Source organism: Pecten maximus, chromosome 14, assembly GCF_902652985.1.
Source record: "Pecten maximus chromosome 14, xPecMax1.1, whole genome shotgun sequence".
Taxonomy (NCBI): Eukaryota; Metazoa; Mollusca; class Bivalvia; order Pectinida; family Pectinidae; genus Pecten; species Pecten maximus.
Window position 1 is genome coordinate 3,020,841 of NC_047028.1, and position 20,285 is coordinate 3,041,125.

Sequence of the window (20,285 nt, forward strand, 5' to 3'; positions counted from 1 at the left end):
ATCCGTTCTAAATGTACTTTTAAAGTAACTTAATATGAAAATATAAAGTAACAAAATCGACCTATTACAATTAGTTACTAATTAATATAATCTGCAAACTTAATTAAACTCCATTGACATTAAATCCAGGAGCTGCATTCTGTAGGTATTCTCTCCTCGTCTCGGATCTCTTGACACAGAATCAAATCAATTTGGACCGTTTGTCTAAATTAATAAATGACGCTTGTAAAAATTATCTAATAGTGTTATATAAGATTTAGAAAAATCATCATATTATCAGTTAAATCATTCTGTGCGCCGATGTTAAGCTATCGATATAACCATAATGTAGAAAACATATACATATGTATTTATATTGCATTCTTTAAAATTATTCGAAATTTTAACGGGATGGACCATTACCGGGCTATTATTTTGCACCTACACCGGAATGAGCGGAACTCTTTATATTTTGAGGAGGGAAAGATATACTCGATATAAACATGGATCCGGCACGTCAACACAGCTTCCGCGATTAATGATATTTATTTGATGCTATTTTACGAGATGGTGCTCAGATAGAATGACTGACCATGGACAATGTCTAACAGTTCACATTCGTGTTCGGGGCACTTTGCCAGTCCGTCAGTCCACCAGACACTAGACGAGTTGGATTTTGGAAGAGGAATATGGATGTCTGCGCTTGATGGAGATGTTGACGAAGTTGAGAAACATTTATCGAAAGGTGTATCTCCAAATCTCACTGACAATTCCGGTTATACAGCTCTGGTTGGTGTGACATTGTGTACTTCAACTAAAAGTTATGTTGGACAGATCGGTAGTCTGCCTGACTCGCTATACTCTTTGTATCAAATGCGCTCAATAGATTAATGGGTGTTAATTATCATGATATATTGTATACATCACATAAGTACTGGCCTTGTCTGCCAATCGACTGAATAGATTATTTATTGGGTGTATATTGACAGTCGAGCTAGTACCTGTAATATTGTACGATTTTCCTGTTTAATGTAATGTAAGGGAGGCTACTCCTATGTGACTATATATTTCATGCATTTTAACAAAAAATACTTAAACTTTTTGGTGATTTACAAATTAGTTGTTATTCAAGAAAAGAAATATGCAGAATTTTCCTTTAGTCCTGTTATATATTGAAATAATCCCAAGGTTTACATGGTGATTTTTAACGTTTATCATCAACTATTTACATTTTTGTTATTTGTCGATCCCCAACAAATTCTTGTTTGCGGTTAAAGGGTTTTAGACACAAAAAGATTAAAGTTGTCTATAGGTTGGTTTTCTGAAAAACCAGTCAAATTACCCTCACACTCCTGGGGTTGTGTATATACACGCTGAGATACAGGGCACAGCATGGGCCCATCTGGACAACTGACCTATACGCAAAATTTCATTCTGATAACGAGGTCGGTCAGCCTCCTACGTCACAGGTTCACTGCTGCCGAGATGATAGTATAACTAACGTTATAAACACCCAAATGTGTGTCGCATTAAATCACTATTGACACACTATCTACCAAAGGTTTTGTTATGTGGGAATACTTTACATTAATAATATTATTATATTGGGTTACAACAGTGAATTGGTTACTCCAGTGATGATCCCGTTATTCATTAAACAACTGTATTAAATTCAACTTTATTCCATAAGTTTTACAGCTTATTGGATAAAATAGTATATAACATTAATGGACAAAGGCATCCACTCTTACATGATTTATAATTCAATAAACTAATTTGTCAGATTTGTTACAGGGAAACAGAGAAATAATCATTAAAAATGAATATATTCTAATTAAAATCTTATAAAAATCTTTCCTTTAGTTTATTTGCTAGTGATAAATATTTTCCTAAATCGTTAAGTTCTTTTATATTTTCTACTTTGAGTAACTGAATACGTTTAAACATACTATAGTATTTAAAATGATATGTTTTAATCAAATCAATACGAATGTCTGCGTAACATTTTCACCACATCAAATACATTTCCTTCATAACCTTCATAAAACATTCTTAAGGAAATTGTCAAAAAAGGACGTTGTTTGAATACATTACTGTAAAATTGATCAGAACAGTAACTGATTTCTTCAAACATTTACCCAAGACTGACAGTTCAAAGTTCTTGATTTAAATAAAGAATCCAAGGATCTTTAGTTTCCAACATGTCATCATAACATGCTTTGAGTAAAAAATTATCTGGACGCTTTAATTTCAACCAATATTTAAAAATTCTTAATTTAATATGTACAAAGGAAATCCTCAAAGTTCAATGTACAAAAAACCCATGTATCGTCTCAGATAAAAAAAATCAGTTCTGTGATTACGTACTATCTAATTAAATTACATCAGGATGAGACAACTGTATTTCAAACTACTGCATTTTTATCAAATCTTTATCTTGCAAAATTAAGAAATGGATATTTTTATGTTAATATTACGTCAGGAAAGGGTAAAACATGTTCTTAAAAGTGTACAAAATCTTATCAAATTATGCCAAAAATAAAATGGTTAACAAGGCTAGGAAAATTAATCACCGTAAAAAGACTGCACAAGTGAGATCATTTTGTCACCTCACTGTATAGTAGACCAGAGATGTATATATCACATATGTGATATTTACATCTCTGAGTAGACCTATAGTGTATATGCCATTGTTTGAGTTTTTAGAATAAAAAAAAATATAAAAAGATGACATGTGATATTAGTAAATTACCAAGGTTATGATATTGTCCGCTGGTCTACTATTTTGATCATACAACTACAGACATGAGGTGTGGAAAGAAAATCTAAACATGTAAGATGATAAAATCAGGACATTCACTGTCATTGCTTTCAATGTTTACAAAATAATATGGGGCTCTTTGAAGTTTCCCTCTATAAATGCATATAATAGGGCAGATTCTAGCCTAGTGATACTGGTGAGGTGAACCAGATGACGCGTCGGACCACGTGACCACCTAGCTCATTAAAATTTGTCAGCCAGCAGCAATATCCCCCTACTGGCCTAAAATAGATAAACAGCTTTGTGAGGCGAGGTAAAACCTGTGTCAGCCAACATTTATGGGGTCGGGCTAACAGAAAATGGAAAAATACCCTATGTGTCCAAAACCCTTTAAGGGACAATAAGGGTACACTACACTTTTGTGTTATATCTCCATAACATAAACAGCATATTCAAGTTAATGGTCCTTGATTAAAGCAAATTTAAATTTTCATCTTTGAAAATATTTTTAAACCATCATGCCTTAGTGTTTTTAAGTGGTTATGTGTATATTTATACATTTCATTGTGTTCCTATAGCATTATGCATGCCGACACGGGAGGAAGTTAGTATGTGAACTGCTTCTGAGACATGGCGCCGATGCCAACTCCATGACTAAATCTGGAAGAGTTACCCCCCTTCATCGAGCAGCATATTGTGGGCATGAAGACATTGTCTCCATTCTATTGAAGAACAGAGCAGATCCTCTAATTAAGGACGTGGATGGCAAAACAGCATTACACAAGGTGTGTACCAATCAATTACTGTTTTAGATATCTTTTATACTTATACAGTATACATTTTAAGTGATTATTTACTGAACATAAAACTACCTGCTTTATACTGTTACCATAGGTTGCAGTGAACAAAAATGTTAATCAGGAAGATTAATTGTTTTTTTCCATTTTCCAAATTTCAAAAGGGCCTTACTGATTATAAAACTACATGACAAAATACTATCCAATCGCTTATTTATATCAGTTGGAAAAATATTTGAATGACATATTGAATTCAACAGGTGGCATATCAGGTATTATCGTTATGTAGTTATTTATAAAAAGATATTTAAAAAAAAAACACTGATTCAATATTTTATATTTTGAGTTTAATTTCATATATGTCAGAGATAATTTGATAATTTTTTGAAGAAATGATTGATATATATAAAATCTGTAGATGAATGATCAAAATAATATAATTTTATTGCAAAAAAGATTGTAAGTTATCTCCCTTAGAGAATAGAATCTATTTTGAGACGCATGTATTTCTAGATTACTCTTTAGTTGTTAATTATGTCCCACAGTTTGAGGACATATTGTTTTTGCTCCATATCTTTTCATCATTACATTCATTTCTTCCACTGTCTTCCTTTGACTTGGTTTCCAACACATTTCCCGAAAACTGTAGAGCAGATCGAATTCAATAAAATTTTACATTAGTGTTCATGAATGACCAGCGGTGACCAAGCGTATTTTTATTTTTTGGTCAGTAATTTTGACAAGACAACCAGACTGGCACCCCTTATTAGTCAAATATAGACATTGTCCAATTTTGATGAAATTTGGTATATTATGTGTAGTATGACACTACACTGTTGCTATATCAACTACTTTGATTATTATTGCAGGGTTGTTTGGGGGATGTTTATAACAGTGCCTGTTTGAAGTGTACTTGTAATACAGTACAAAGTATAACGTGTTCAATGATTATTTGTTGTTGTTTTACAGGCTGTAGAAGAAGGGAAGACAGCTGTGATGAAGCTGATTGTAACACAATGTCCGAGTTGTACCTCTGTCGTGGATTCTAAGGACAAGAAGCCAGTGGATTATTTATCAGCAGATCAACAGGAAAACCTGACATTTCTTAATCAGGCAGAACAAAAACACAAAATGGAGAGAACTTTACAAAACTGAGATATTTTAAAAGATTAGTTGGGTATTGTACTGGACACCAGTGTTAGTCCATTGGAATGTTTCTTACGGCTGTTCAATGAACACACTGATATGCTATTTCCTTTAAGAATATTCACATTTGAGGCATGTTGTTTTTGAATTCCATCCAATGATATCATTCCTTTTATCTACTGTTTCATTCAAAATACCAGCCTATCATCCAAACCCACTCCCAGCCTCTACAGGTTTGATTCCAAGTAGACATTGAAAAAAGAATGACGTAGATCATAATGAATGCCACCATATTGAACGGTCTATTTTGTTGTGGCAAATATATATGTGTACATAATAAAAAGTTCATTGTGTATTTATTAAAAGTGGTTATTTACAATCTGAAATAATTTATGCTATTTTTTGTTTTCAGTTTCAAAAATTGTCAGCCAATGGTTTGTCTCGATGCATGATAAACTGACATTTGTTTTGTGACTTGTGTCCTATGTATTGCTCATTTTACATCATATGTAATCTTGTTCTCTTACGGGCTTCTGATCAACGTCTTAACCAGGTACATCCTGGTCAATACTGGTGTATGTATCTAGATATAAAAAATAAAATAGGTTCTATTCCTCTGGGTCAAAAAAGGGATATTGATTTGAAGCTTATAATACAGCACAGCGTTTTGTTACAGATATGCATAGGGGCTTAACCGCAATTATGTGAATATTAAAAAAAGTCATAAAAACCTGAAGCATTAAAAAAAAAAAATGCCTTTTTTTTCAAACTTAATTGGTTTGTTTCAAAGCTCATATATGTTAATGAACAGTGCATTTAATGTTTTAATTTGGTAGTAATACACAGTACTTTTCTATTTCTTTATAACTACAGAAAAAAGAAAATGGCATCCAAATTTTTTCTCAAACAGCTACAGATCTCATAAAATGTTGTACCACACAATCCTTACATTAACATAACTCCATGAATAGTGGATCAAGAATTCACTTGATCAATGTAACATAGTTATCTGAACAATTTCAGCGACATAATTTAGTGATAAATAACATAAGTTTATTATGGATTAATTTTTCATTATTATTTTTTTCGCACTCTGAGCAAAGATCAAAGAATTTTTTCATTTGCAGAACAGCAAATTATAAAATTACAAATTTATGTATTTTCATATCTCGTTGCTTATAAGTTGGTTACACTCATGGATTAATTTTAATAATTACTCTGATTAATTTTAATAATTACTCGGTACTTACTTGTTCTTGCTAATTTTAGTTATCATTGTTATCATATCAATATAACAACTATTATTTTTTTATTTTAATACTGATTTGAAATACTGATAGTATCCATCCAATCTGTGAGTTAATTTGTCACTGATTATTTCTCATTTACCATTACTAAAACAACGTTTGAAATTCAGTTTTCATTACCTCATTAGTCTGTAAAACTTGTAGTATAGTCTGTGTGACAAGGTTAGAGGGTATTGCTGGGGTCAGTTTGTATCTAGGCCCTTCTCTGTCTACAAGCAGTATTCTCTATGGATATAGATTTGGTTATTTTTCTGTGAATATAATTCAAACTTTGGCTGTTTTGTAAGCAAATGTGAAGACAGTTGTTTATCCCTTGTATATATTCGATTTTGACCAATTTTTAGCTCACCTGCCCGAAGGGCAATGAGCGTATGCCGTGGCGCGGCGTCCGTCCGGCGTCCGGCTGTCTGTCCGGCGTCAACTTTTCCATTCAAGCAACTTCTTCTCAATAACCAAAAGGCCCAGAGACCTAATATTGGGCCTGTAGCATGCTGGGGTGAAGGGCTACCAAGTTTGTTCAAATGAATAAAGTTGACCTTCATTCAAGATCACAGGGGTCAAAAAGGCTAAAATCTTTAAACGACTTCTTCTCAATAATCAAGATTCCCAGGGAGTTGATATTGGATCTGTAGCATGCTGGGGTAAAGGGTTACCAATTTGTTCAAATGAATGAGCTTGACTTTCATTCAAGGTCACATGGGTCAAATATGCTAAAATCTTTAAACGACTTCTTCTAAATAGCCAAAAGACCCAGGGACTTGATATTGGGTCTGTAGCATGCTGGGGTGCAGAACTACCAAGTTTGTTCAAATGAATGACCTTGACCTTCATTCAAGGTCACATGGGTCAAAAAGGCTAAAATATTTAAAAGACTTATTCTCAATAACCAATAGTCCCAGAGACCTAATATTTGGCCTGTAGGGGGTGAAGCGCTCCCAAGTTTGCTCAAATGAATGACCTTGACCTCCATTCAAGGTCACAGGAGTCAAATATGCTAAAATCTTAAACGACTTCTTCTCAATAACCAAGAGTCCCAGAGACCTAATATTTGGCCTGTAGCATGGTAGGGTGAAGGGCTCCCAAGTTTGTTCAAATGAATGACCTTGACCTTCATTCAAGGTCACAGGAGTCAAAAATGCTAAAATCTTTTAACGACTTCTCAATAACCAAGAGTCCCAAGGAGTTGATATTGGGTCTGTAGCATGATGGGGTGAAGGGCTACCAAGTTTGTTCAAATGAATGACCTTGACTTTCATTCGAGGTCACAGGGGTCAAATATGCTAAAAAAATTAAACGTCTTCTTCAAAATAACCAAAATACCCAGGGACTTGATATTGGGTCTGTAGCATGCTGGAGTGAAGGGCTACCAAGTTTGTTCAAATGAATGACCTTGACCTTCATTCAAGGTCACATGGGTCAAATATGCTAAAAAAAACAATTAAACGACTTCTTCTTAATAGCCAAAAGACCCAGGGAGTTGCTATTGGATCTGTAGCATGCTTGTGTGAAGGGCTCCCAAGTTTGTTCAAATGAATGACCTTGACCTTCATTCAAGGTCAAGGAGTCAAAAATGCTAAATTTTTTAAATGACTTCTCAATAACCAAGAGTCCCAAGGAGTTGATATTTGGTCTGTAGCATGACGGGGTGAAGGGCTATCAAGTTTATTCAAATAAATGACCTTGACTTTCATTCGAGGTCACAGGGGTCAAATATGCTAAAAAAAATTAAACGTCTTCTTCAAAATAACCAAAAACCCAGGGACCTGATATTGGGTCTGTAGCATGCTGGGATGAAGGGCTACCAAGTTTGTTCAAATGAATGACCTTGACCTTCATTCAAGGTCACAGGGGTCAAAAAGGCTAAAATCTTTAAACGACTTCTCAATAACCAAGAGTCCCAGATACCTAATATTTGGCCTATAGTATGCTGGGGCGAAGGGCTCCCAAGTTTGTTCAAAGGAATGACCTTGACCTTCATTCAAGGTCAAAGGGATCAAAAAGGCTGAAATATTTAAATAACTTTTCAGTAACCAAGAGTCCCATTGGAGTCTTTAGCATGCTAGGGTGAAGGGCTACCAAGTTTGTTCAAATGAATGACCCTGACTCACATTCAAGGTCACGTTGATCAAGTATGCTTAAATCTTTAAATTACTTTTAGTGAATAGCCAAAGTGCCGAGAGACATTATATTGGTCCTGTAGCATGCTTTCAAATAACTGCAGGATCCATATATGTATGAAAAGATCACTGCATTGCAGGTGAGCGATTCGGGCCCATTGGGCCCTTGTTGCAAAAAGTTCTCCAGCTATCCATTCGGGTATTTTTGAGCAAATGATGTTACAAACATTGTCAGTTATAATTTGACCTACTTTATTTTAAATTATTGAAAAGAGGGTACATACAGCACATATTATTATACATCAATGCCTGGTCAAAAACACAGACCTGGGATAGGGATACAAAATTGTACAAATGGTGGGGCTGACCCCCTGGGGCGCCTGAGGGGCGGGGCAAAAAGGAGTCAATTTGGCTAAATTGATATAAACAATTAATTGTCTGGAGGAAAGCGATGAATATCTATCATATTTGACTGGTAGCATCCCTAGGGGTGTGGATTCAACTAGAAATGGTCCAGCTGACCCCAGGGGGCTGAGGGGTGGGTCTAAATGGTTCAATTCGGCTAAAAAAGATATATATAAGAACTTCTCTAAAACTGATTTATGTACATCGCTCATATTGGATTGGTAGCTTCCTTATGGGGTAGGGATTCAAAATTGTACACATGGTGGGGCTGATGGAGCTGTTGGATTATGCTTTTATCAAAATTTCGTATTTGAATGCATTTCAGTGGTTACATCCCCAGGAGGCTGGGATTCAAATTTCTACAAATAATGGGGCTGACACCTCTCCCTTGGGGTTTGGGGTCTTTCCCCCACCCTTGAAGACTTATTACTGTTGTTTTATATGTGAAACCATTCAGATCCCCAACCCAAAATCATATATAGCCTTGCTGGGCATCAAGAGATGAACACAATCCTGATGTAAAAATAGGCCCAAGGGTTGAACTGTTCGTTCCCTACCCCAAGGGTTATGACCATGGAACCATAACGAGTTTACCTGTTGCACTGAACTGTACGCCAATTGTATATAAATGATGGTATAATGTTTTCTGTCCATTCGTTTGTTTGTGTCTGGAAATCATCCCTTTGGTCGGATGGCAAAGTGGTAACACACTTGTCTTTCACCTGTTACTGATACTGTTGATATGTTCATGCTTTTTCGCTATAAGCTGGAGGAGGAGGAGCACTCCAGTTGGTTTTCCCACCGTTCCCAATCCTGACTGGACTTCTTCATAGTTCTGGTCGCCACCTGTTTGGTTGAGCTGGCTCTGAAGATTTTCAATTTTCTTCTCAATCAGCATCGCACGATAGGCGGGAGTATACATTTGGAAGTTATTTCTGTACCTAAAGAAGAAAACCATTCCACATATTCCACATCCAACCAAGACTACCGAGAGGGCCATTCCTACACAAGAAAGGACAAGAACAAGACTGCTGCCGTTCTCAGAACATCCTTGTGTGGCACACCAACTTAAACCCCCGCAATTATAGCCCGCCGATATCCCACATATACTCAAGCTACAAACGGAGAGTCCATAGAACAGACCATACTGGAAAAGAAACATGATACCCAGATTGAGTGTATTGTATTATACAACAATATCATTACCTACATATTATGGATAATTTTACGGATGATATCATTTGGAGATTTGTTTGCAAAACTGAAGCTCCTTAAAGACAGTTGTTTGTGTATAATAATACCATCATTAAATTACTTTTAAGATAAGTCTTCGTGTACGGCCAGATATTAACTGAAATGTTATTTTATAAAAAGGCTCCATTTGTTTGATTCCTGCTAACGTAAAGTATATCCTATCATCTATCGTTATAAGCATAACCTTCTTTTTGTGACTATCACCGAACTTACACAGAAAACAAACAAAATACAGTATATTTTTATCTAACATTGTATACGTGATAAGAATGACAAAGTCTAAAAATAGACTCTTGTAGTCTCAACTGTAATTGAATTGGTATTGATATCGTTAGTGGTGAAGCAAACATAAATTATAAACATACAGAAAGTGATCCCTGGGCTAGATTGTGTAACAAGGCATTAATACTAATATATAGAAAACATTCCGATATCAATTCCATTCAACGTTTCGGCATTGTTTGTATACAGGGAAAAACACAATTACGTGTGAAATATATAAACTTTGATAAAAAGAAGGGTGGAAGATTTATACCTTGCATTTCAAATCCCTTCGGATGTCCTGTTTGAGGTTTTCAGACGTTCGGGAAGTCATGATACCTACCGTTCCGACCACAATCATCTAAAGCAAAATATATCATTACTTATTTTTAAATGTTTTAAAGATCTGAAGGGGTATTCAAATTTTCGTTGTATTTATGATTTTAAAGTTTTAGCCTTTCCTAAAAAAAATGGTACATGCTAATAAACTGCCAGAAGAGGTTAATAGAAATGGTATTTAGGGGTTATACTTGATTCATATCGGATAAAAGCAGGTACAACATTGAAATACATCATTTTCGTCAGTGTTTTTTGTTAGCTAAAGGGAACATATTTTCAGAAATAACCAGTATAATGGACTTTGGCATTTACAATCGTTTGAAAAACTTCATGCTGTTTGAAACACACACTTACATAGACACCAGACCATATAGAAACACCTGTGTTCAGAGGATATACTCTTTGTGACTCGTCCAGGGACACGATTATTACGATCCCCAATACGGCGTTGATCGTCCCCAACACCGCCATTCCGTACGACAAGCGGGCCATGTTTGACAATGCCTGTACACGTCGTTGGTACACTTTATCTAAATCGAAATCAAAATATGCATGAAGTCCATAAAGAATTGTGTGAAGAAAACTACCTGTATCACATGTAATAGATCCCCTATTCTGTCGATCTTTCTGATTTACATCAACTTAATGCTGTATCCTTGTTTATTCATGAATGTTATACATTGTACACGGACGTAATACATTGTACACTATTGTAATACATTGTACACTGATGTAATACATTGTACACGGATGGTATACATTGTACACGGACGTAATACATTGTACACTATTGTAATACATTGTACACTGATGTAATACATTGTACACGGATGGTATACATTGTACACGGATGCAATACCTTTTACCACAATAGGTGGGTGTTATTCAACTCCCAAGGAATGACATAATCATTACAACTGTTGAATAACATTCAGTTTATACCACACGTGCAATAAGCTCTAAATGCGTTTTGATTGGTTGAAACTTTGAGCTTTGACCGGGACTGTTTTTTAATCACATGATCGAATGTAATTTCTTGGGCAAACACTGGAATGCCGCTTCACGATGTCCCGGAAATGATAACGCACAAGAAGTAGTTCACATTTGCTTTGTTTTATTTTTGAAAAATATGTATAGATTTTTATCAATTTGTTGCTTTGAAAGAATTATTATTTTGTTATGATTTGAAATAAATTGTAATATTTCCATACATTTTCATTTTTTTTTTTCATTTTTTGATTAGCGGCATTTCAAATTAGACCATATCCTTACGCCAAACCTCATATTATGAAAAGAACACAGGTTGACACAAAAAAGTCATTCCTAAGAATAACTTTTCGCTTGTGGTAGAAACTGATCACACAAACTAGCGGTTGCTATATATGGTATTTGTTTTACTCTCGTAAGTTATTTTTTCAAAAGTTACAAAAAAAATCACTCGCTTGTAACTTTTGAACTCGAGTAAAAAAATACCATATACAACATCCAATCGTTGTGTGACCTCTATGTACATGTACACGGCTATAATGCATCGTACACTGATGTAATACATTGTACACGGATGTAATACATTGTACACGGATGTAATACATTGTACATTGATGTAATACCACCTGACTACCACCTACAATCGCAAAAGAACATATAACAGTCCACCAACAGTATCTACCACCTACAATCTCAAAGGAATATACAAAAGTCCACCAACAGTGTCTACCACCTACAATCTCAAAGGAATATACAAAAGTCCACCAACAGTGACTACCACCTACAATCTCAAAGGAATATACCGAATTGTACATCACATCCTTATTGAACCGTGACGACGTCGTCATTGCTGTCACAGTTGTGTCACTTATGTTTAATTAGATAACTGCGTTGTTGGTAATATATATTTGCAGTGTAGATACGGTATAGCAAAAGACAATAGTAAATGCATGCATTGTCTTCCTGTGATATTTACAATATGTATAGCCATTTTTGCAGAGCGGACAAACATAATTATTAGCTTTTTCCAAGTTAATATATAAAATGTACAGTTGACAAATGCTTTCCACACATCAATATTGTGCTATTACATGTGTTTCTAATACGTTAAATAGTTTACCTGCTGTTGACAAATCGATATTACAACAACTGACATTACAATTATCATGTTATACATAGATTATACGACACCAGATACTCTCACCATTTTCAGCATCTGTTGGTGAAGAAGGAAGCAGGTTTGACTGTCCTGAACAATACATATTGTACCACCGACAACAATGGAGTAAACGAAGTTTTCTTTTATGTACTATGTTTATCACTGTACTTTGGAACATAAGTCATATCTCGGGCTTCAACTGGTTAATACGTTTTGATATTAATTTAATTCAGTATTATCATCATTAATGATACCGGCCAAGTGGTTATAAACCACTTACATGGTAGTTAATTCTTTGGAATGTGCTCTCAAGAAGCTTTGTTTAGTTTGTCAAGCTGTGGATCTAAAACATCAAGTCAACATTGTATATGTACCCTATGTATATAGATCCTGACATGTGATATATCATATGTAGTTTACCTGTCTTAGATAACAATAACGACGATTTGCGCATCAATTCAACACCTGTATGCATGTCAACGAGCGCAATAGCATTGAAATCATGGTTATTATTCATATCATTTCAGATCTTTCTATGGTAGATAAATGGTAATTAGACAACCTACAGAAGTCTTCTCCTCGTAAACAGTAACAGTTATCGTGTTTAACGTTATCCATCAATAAGTAGAAAAGGATTATCAATCCAACAGTGATAAATGGCGTGAGAGTTATAAATAAATGTCGTCTGATACTCTCAGTTACATGTAGGTGGAATATACAGAAAGGAAAGGCCAGTCACTGATATATGCTGTTATCATGTTTGACAAGATAAACGGAATTAAATCTGACCCATGTTTGTTTTCTGTATACTAAATGTTATTATGATTTACTACTGTGGTCGTTATACAGAAACGTATAGAATCTTTGATAAATGAGACTTGGTGTCATCTTCAGGATAGAGATATTCATGCTGGTATTAGTTTCTGAACATCATAGCAGAGATAGAGTTCATTAGAATATGTCTTTGAGTAGTGTAGTCAGGGCAATGAAAATATCGTGATATTCAACAGGAGAACTACACAACCAAGCAGGATCATCCTTACATAGTCAGAGGATAAAAACAATTCTAGAGTTCTAATACATTAACCCAGGTAATATTTCGAAATGTACATTGTATTACATAGTGATATGTTTACGTAGTAAGACATAAGTAAGCGTCTACGTAACGACTGGTGTGGTGTACAGCGTGTTCAGCATTCTTCAAAAGCTTATTTACATAAGTATAATATTGTATTGTTCACATTTCTGCAGTCATATACAAATATATTCACATGATAACACAAAAAAACATTCTGGGTTGGAGTGTTGATCGCAGTGACATAGGAACACAACTACATTGATATCAGTAACTTTGATGTGACATTATACACTGAAAGTTATACATATATAATCAGTCTGAACCCTTCATCGATATACAACACAATGTAATCCTATCTATGGCTGGCTTTGTATAGTAAACTAAATAGGTCACGTTTTACCCATTATATAAAGCTGTCCAATCTATCGATGTTACGGTGGCGTGGTAGTACATGCGATATATAAACGTGTAAAATGAGGTTCCTTAAGGGAGCAGATAATCATTCCGATTCGAATAATGTATATATTTACATATGGTAAAAAGTACTGAAATACGTATCTAATAATGTTTTTATTATTGAAGGAAAATTAACATTTATTTGTTTTAGATCAGTTGCTATTTGTAAATTCGAAACTGATGGACATACGTTTGATACCAAAAGCTCCCAGTTGCAGCAAACTAATATATGTATATAGAAATATGAATCATTGTCGGCTCACGATTACATTTTCAAAAATATCTGTGATCATTGGCAATTGGCAATTGGCCAAAACTGTTCATAGATATATATAATGGTGACACTCATTACGATGATTTCTTTCGGTTCCCATTGGGAACGCACAAAATGATATAAGAATTATGTAATGGCGATTTTAACCAATAAAATCTGATATAGTGACAGCGGTCTCCTGCATCACATATCTTTTAGAATGAAAAAGGCAGCCGCTATTTTGTCGCCACACACTAGCAGGGGTACGCGTTGTACGTTCACTTCCGTGATCCTGATATATGTATTCCTTATTGTTGATAAAATTGATCATTATTTGATAGATAATTCATATAAATATTGTTTATAAGTATCTTTGGTGGCCTCATTTCTCAAATCCTACTATGATTAACTAGGTAAGTATCAGTAAGTAGAGGACGGTTACCAACCAGGAACACATGGTCCCGCATTCATGAGACCGCATGCTCAAATATGAATTCTGTGCTCAAAACAACTTTCTTACGACCCGCTCAATTAAAGAAATAGCAGTTAAAAATAAAGAAAATTGAATCCCACTTGAATTAATTCTGAAACTCTTCAAAATCATTCGGAAAATATCAGATTTATCACGAAAAGTATTTGAATATGAACACAAAATGTTTACAGGAGTGTGAGTATGAGATCGTTAATACGGGCCCAGATTATTTCACCATTGATTTCGGTCTGTTTTTATTAATTATATTTACTCCAAGTGTCAGTATTCTTGTAAGTCCGTTTGGGTTATTGTCAGAGTAAGTACAGTATTGACGGAGTCATTGACATATCCCAGTAAAATAGAGTATTGGCGGAGTCATTGACATATCCCAGTAAAATAGAGTATTGACGGAGTCATTGACATATCCCAGTAAAATAGAATATTGATGGAGTCATTGAGATAATATCCCAGTAAAATAGAATATTGATGGAGTCATTGAGATAATATCCCAGTAAAATAGAGTATTGATGGAGTCATTGAGATAATATCCCAGTAAAACAGAGTATTGATGGAGTCATTGAGATAAAATCCCAGTAAAATACAGTATTGATGGAGTCATTGACATATCCCAGTAAAATACAGTATTGATGGAGTCATTGACATATCCCGGTAAAATAGAGTATTGATGGAGTCATTGAGATAATATCCCAGTAAAATAGAGTATTGATGGAGTCATTGAGATAATATCCCAGTAAAACAGAGTATTGACGGAGTCATTGACATATCCCAGTAAAATAGAGTATTGATGGAGTCATTAACATATCCCAGTAAAATAGAGTATTGACGGAGTCATTGAGATAATATCCCAGTAAAATAGAGTATTGATGGAGTCATTGACATATCCCAGTAAAATAGAGTATTGATGGAGTCATTGACATATCCCAGTAAAATACAGTATTGATGGAGTCATTGACATATCCCGGTAAAATAGAGTATTGACGGAGTCATTGACATATCCCGGTAAAATAGAGTATTGATGGAGTCATTGACATATCCCAGTAAAATAGAGTATTGATGGAGTCATTGACATATCCCAGTAAAATAGAGTATTGATGGAGTCATTAACATATCCCAGTAAAATAGAGTATTGATGGAGTCATTGACATATCCCAGTAAAATAGAGTATTGATGGAGTCATTAACATATCCCAGTAAAATAGAGTATTGATGGAGTCATTGACATATCCCGGTAAAATAGATTATTGATGGTGTCATTGAGATATCCCAGTAAAATAGAGTATTGATGGTGTCATTGACATATCCCAGTAAAATAGAGTATCGATGTAGTCATTGACATATCCCGGTAAAATCGAATATTGACGGAGTCATTGAGATAATATCCCAGTAAAATACAGTATTGATGGAGTCATTGACATATCCCGGTAAAATAGAGTATTGATGGAGTCATTAACATATCCCAGTAAAATAGAGTATTGATGGAGTCATTAACATATCCCAGTAAAATAGAGTATTGATGGAGTCATTGACATATCCCGGTAAAATAGAGTATTGATGGTGTCATTGACATATCCCAGTAAAATAGAGTATCGATGTAGTCATTGACATATCCCGGTAAAATCGAATATTGATGGAGTCATTGAGATAATATCCCAGTAAAATAGAGTATTGACGGAGTCATTGACATATCCCAGCAAACAGAGTATTGATGGAGTCATTGACATATCCCAGTAAAATACAGTATTGATGGAGTCATTGAGATAATATCCCAGTAAAATAGAGTATTGATGGAGTCATTGACATATCCCGGTAAAATACAGTATTGATGGAGTCATTGAGATAATATCCCAGTAAAATAGAGTATTGACGGAGTCATTGACATATCCCAGTAAAATACAGTATTGGCGGAGTCATTGACATATCCCAGTAAAATAGAATATTGATGGAGTCATTGACATATCCCAGTAAAATAGAGTATTGACAGAGTTATTGACATATCCCAGCAAACAGAGTATTGATGGAGTCATTGACATATCCCAGCAAACAGAGTATTGATGGAGTCATTGACATATCCCAGTAAAATAGAGTATTGATTGAGTCATTGACATATCCCAGTAAAATAGAGTATTGTTGGAATCATTGACATATCCCAGCAAACAGAGTATTGATGGAGTCATTGACATATCCCAGTAAAATACAGTATTGACAGAGTTATTGACATATCCCAGCAAACAGAGTATTGATGGGGTCATTGACATATCCCAGTAAAATAGAGTATTGACAGAGTTATTGACATATCCCAGCAAACAGAGTATTGATGGAGCCATTGACATATCCCAGTAAAATAGAGTATTGATTGAGTCATTGACATATCCCAGTAAAATAGAGTATTGTTGGAATCATTGACATATCCCAGCAAACAGAGTATTGATGGAGTCATTGACATATCCCAGTAAAATACAGTATTGATGGAGTCATTGAGATAATATCCCAGTAAAACAGAGTATTGTTTGAGTCATTGACATATCCCGGTAAAATAGAGTATTGACGGAGTCATTGACATATCCCGGTAAAATAGAGTATTGATGGAGTCATTGATATATCCCACTTAAACAGAATATTGACGGAGTCATCAATATATCCCGGTAAAATAGAGTATTGACAGAGTCATTGACATATCCCGGTAAAATAGAGTATTGACAGAGTCATTGACATATCCCGGTAAAATAGAGTATCGTCAGAGTCATTGACATATCCCAGTAAAATAGAGTATTGACAGAGTTATTGACATATCCCAGTAAAGTACAGTATGGACAGAGTCGTTGACATATCCCAGTAAAACAGAATATTGACGGAGTCATCGACATATCCCGGTAAAATAGAGTATTGACAGAGTCATTGACATATCCCGGTAAAATAGAGTATTGACAGAGTCATTGATATATCCCGGTAAAATAGAGTATCGATGGAGTCATTGACATATCCCAGTAAAACAGAATATTGACGGAGTCATTGACATATCCCGGTAAAGTACAGTATTGACGGAGTCATTGACATATCCCGGTAAAATAAGTTGTTGTTGTTTTACAGGCTGTAGAAGAAGGGAAGACAGCTGTGATGAAGCTGATTGTAGCACAATGCCCGAGTAGTACCTCTGTTGTGGATTATAAGGACATGAAGCCAGTAGATTATTTATCAGCAGATCAACAGGAAAACCTGACATTTCTAAATCAGGCAGAACAAAAACACAAAATGGAGAGAACTTTACAAAACTGAGATATTTTAAAAGATTAGTTGGGTATTGTACTGGACACCGGTGTTAGTCCATTGAAATGTTTCTTATGGCTGTTCAATGAACAAACTGATATGCTATTTCCTTTAAGAATATCCACATTTGAGGCATGTTGTTTTTGAATTCCATCCAATGATATCATTCCTTTTATCTACTGTTTCATTCAAAATACCAGCGTGGTTATTTACAATCTGAAATATTGATGCTATCTTTTGTTTTCAGTTTCAAAAATTGTCAGCCAATGGTTTGTCTCGATGCATGATAAACTGATATTTGTTTTGTGACTTGTGTCCTGTGTATTGCTCATTTTACATTACATATATGTAAACTTGTTCTTTTACGGGCTTCTGATGAACGTCTTAACCAGCTACATCCTGGTCAATACTGGTGTATATATCTAGATATAAAAAATAAAATAGGTTCTATTCCTCAGGGATATTGATTTGAAGCTTATAATACAGCACAGCGTTTTGTTACAGATATGCATAGGGGCTTAACTGCAATTATGTGAATATTAAAAAAAGGTCATAAAAACCTGAAGCATTTAAAAAAAAAAAGCCTTTTTGTTCAAACTTAGTTTGTTTCAAAGATCATATATATATATATGTTAATGAACAGTGCATTTAATGTTTTAATTTGGTAGTAATACACAGTACTTTTCTATTTCTTTATAACTACAGAAAAAAGAAAATGGCATCCAATTTTTTTCTCGAACAGCTACAGATCTCATAAAATGATGTACCACACAATCCTTACATTAACATAACTCCCTGAATAGTGGATCAAGAATTCACTTGATCATTGTAACATAGTTATCTGAACAATTTCAGCGACATAATTTAGTGATAAATAACATAAGTTTATTATGGATTAATTTTTGATTATTTTTTTTTTCGCACTCAGAGCAAAGATCAAAGAATTGTTTCATTTGCAGAACAGCAAATTGTAAAATTACAAATTATGTATTTTCATATCTCGTTGCTTATAAGTTGGTTACACTCATGGATTAATTTTAATAATTACTCGGATTAATTTTAATAATTACTCGGTACTTACTTGTTCTTGCTAATTTTAGTTATTATTGTTATCATATCAATAAAAGAACTTTTTTTTTATTTGATACTGATTTGAAATACTGATAGTATCCATCCAATCTGTGAGTTAATTTGTCACTGATTATTTCTCATTTACCATAACCTAAAACATTTGAAATTCAGTTTTCATTACCTCATTAGTCTGTAAAACTTGTAGTATAGTCTGTGTGACAAGGTTAGAGGGTATTGCTGGGGTCAGTTTGTATCTAGGCCCTTCTCTGTCTACAAGCAGTATTCTCTCTGGATATAGATTTGTTTTTTTTTTCTGTGAATATAATTCAAACTTTGGGCTGTTTTGTAAGCAAATGTGCAGGCAGTTGTTTATCCCTTGTATATATTCGATTTTGACCAAATTTTGCAAAAAGTTCTCCAGCTATCCATTAGGGTATTTTTTAGCAAATGATGTTACAAACATTGTCAGTTATAATTTGACCTACTTTATTTTAGATTATTGAAAAGAGGGTAAATACAGCACATATTATACATCAATGCCTGGTCAAAAACACAGACCTGGGATAGGGATACACAATTGTACAAATTGTGGGGCTGACCCCCTGGGTGGCCTGAGGGGCGGGACAAAAAGGAGTCAATTAGGCTAAATTGATATAAGCAATTAATTGTCTGGAAGAAAGCGATGAATATCTATCATATTTGACTGGTAGCATCCCTAGGGGTGGGGATTCAAAAAACTAGAAATGGTCCAGCTGACCCCAAGTGGCTGAGGGGTGGGTCTAAATGGTTCAATTCGGCTAAAAAAAGATATATTAAGGACTTCTCTAAAACTAATGTATGTACATCGCTCATATTGGATTGGTAGCTTCCTTATGGGGTAGGGATTCAAAATTGTACACATGGTGGGGCTGAGGGGGGCCTAATGGGCTGAGACAAAAGGGGTCCATTTGGCAATATTGATGTTAATGACTTCCTCTCTTGAACTTAATAATCTATGACATTGATATTTCAGTGGTAACATCCCCAGGAGGCTGGGATTCAAATTTATACAAATAATGGGGCTGACACCTCTCCCTTAGGGTTTGGGGACTTTCCCCACCCTTGAAGACTTATTACTGTTGTTTTATATGTGAAACCATTCAGATCCCCAACCCATAAT

At 34.7% G+C, this 20,285-nt stretch overlaps 2 protein-coding genes across 3 annotated transcripts; one reads left to right on the forward strand and one right to left on the reverse strand.

Annotated features, from left to right (window-relative positions):
• The first annotated feature begins 444 nt into the window (after window positions 1–444).
• LOC117342195 (ankyrin repeat domain-containing protein 39-like) lies at window positions 445–18,251 on the forward strand. 2 transcript variants are annotated; one of them, XM_033904248.1, is made up of 3 exons: window positions 445–768; window positions 3,319–3,525; window positions 17,879–18,251. In XM_033904248.1, exons 1-3 carry the CDS (start codon window positions 580–582, stop codon window positions 18,062–18,064), a joined length of 582 nt encoding a protein of 193 aa, XP_033760139.1. In that variant the 5' UTR covers window positions 445–579; the 3' UTR covers window positions 18,065–18,251. The 2 variants fall into 2 exon arrangements, with proteins under 2 accessions (XP_033760139.1, XP_033760138.1); XM_033904247.1 differs by lacking the exon at window positions 17,879–18,251 and adding an exon at window positions 4,507–5,157.
• Window positions 8,837–12,722, reverse strand: LOC117342192. Its single transcript, XM_033904244.1, has 4 exons — window positions 12,558–12,722; window positions 10,721–10,896; window positions 10,302–10,388; window positions 8,837–9,659 (listed from the first exon to the last, which is right to left on the reverse strand). The coding sequence occupies exons 1-4, from the start codon at window positions 12,688–12,690 to the stop codon at window positions 9,231–9,233; spliced, it is 825 nt and encodes a 274-aa protein (XP_033760135.1). The 5' UTR covers window positions 12,691–12,722; the 3' UTR covers window positions 8,837–9,230.
• Window positions 18,252–20,285: the final 2,034 nt, after the last annotated feature.

What these genes read in the sequence shown, in the direction of transcription:
- LOC117342195 (XM_033904248.1), top strand. Translation starts at nt 580, where the DNA reads ATGTCTAACAGTTCACATTCGTGTTCGGGGCACTTTGCCAGTCCGTCA. An exon ending in ATTCCGGTTATACAGCTCTG is followed by an intron (nt 769 to 3,318) that starts GTTGGTGTGACA and finishes GTGTTCCTATAG; the next exon opens with CATTATGCATGCCGACACGG. An exon ending in GCAAAACAGCATTACACAAG is followed by an intron (nt 3,526 to 17,878) that starts GTGTGTACCAAT and finishes GTTGTTTTACAG; the next exon opens with GCTGTAGAAGAAGGGAAGAC.
- LOC117342192 (XM_033904244.1), bottom strand. Translation starts at nt 12,690, where the DNA reads ATGTTCCAAAGTACAGTGATAAACATAGTACATAAAAGAAAACTTCGT. An exon ending in ACCAACAGATGCTGAAAATG is followed by an intron (nt 10,897 to 12,557) that starts GTGAGAGTATCT and finishes ATTTCGATTTAG; the next exon opens with ATAAAGTGTACCAACGACGT. An exon ending in GAAGGGATTTGAAATGCAAG is followed by an intron (nt 9,660 to 10,301) that starts GTATAAATCTTC and finishes TTTCTTTTCCAG; the next exon opens with TATGGTCTGTTCTATGGACT.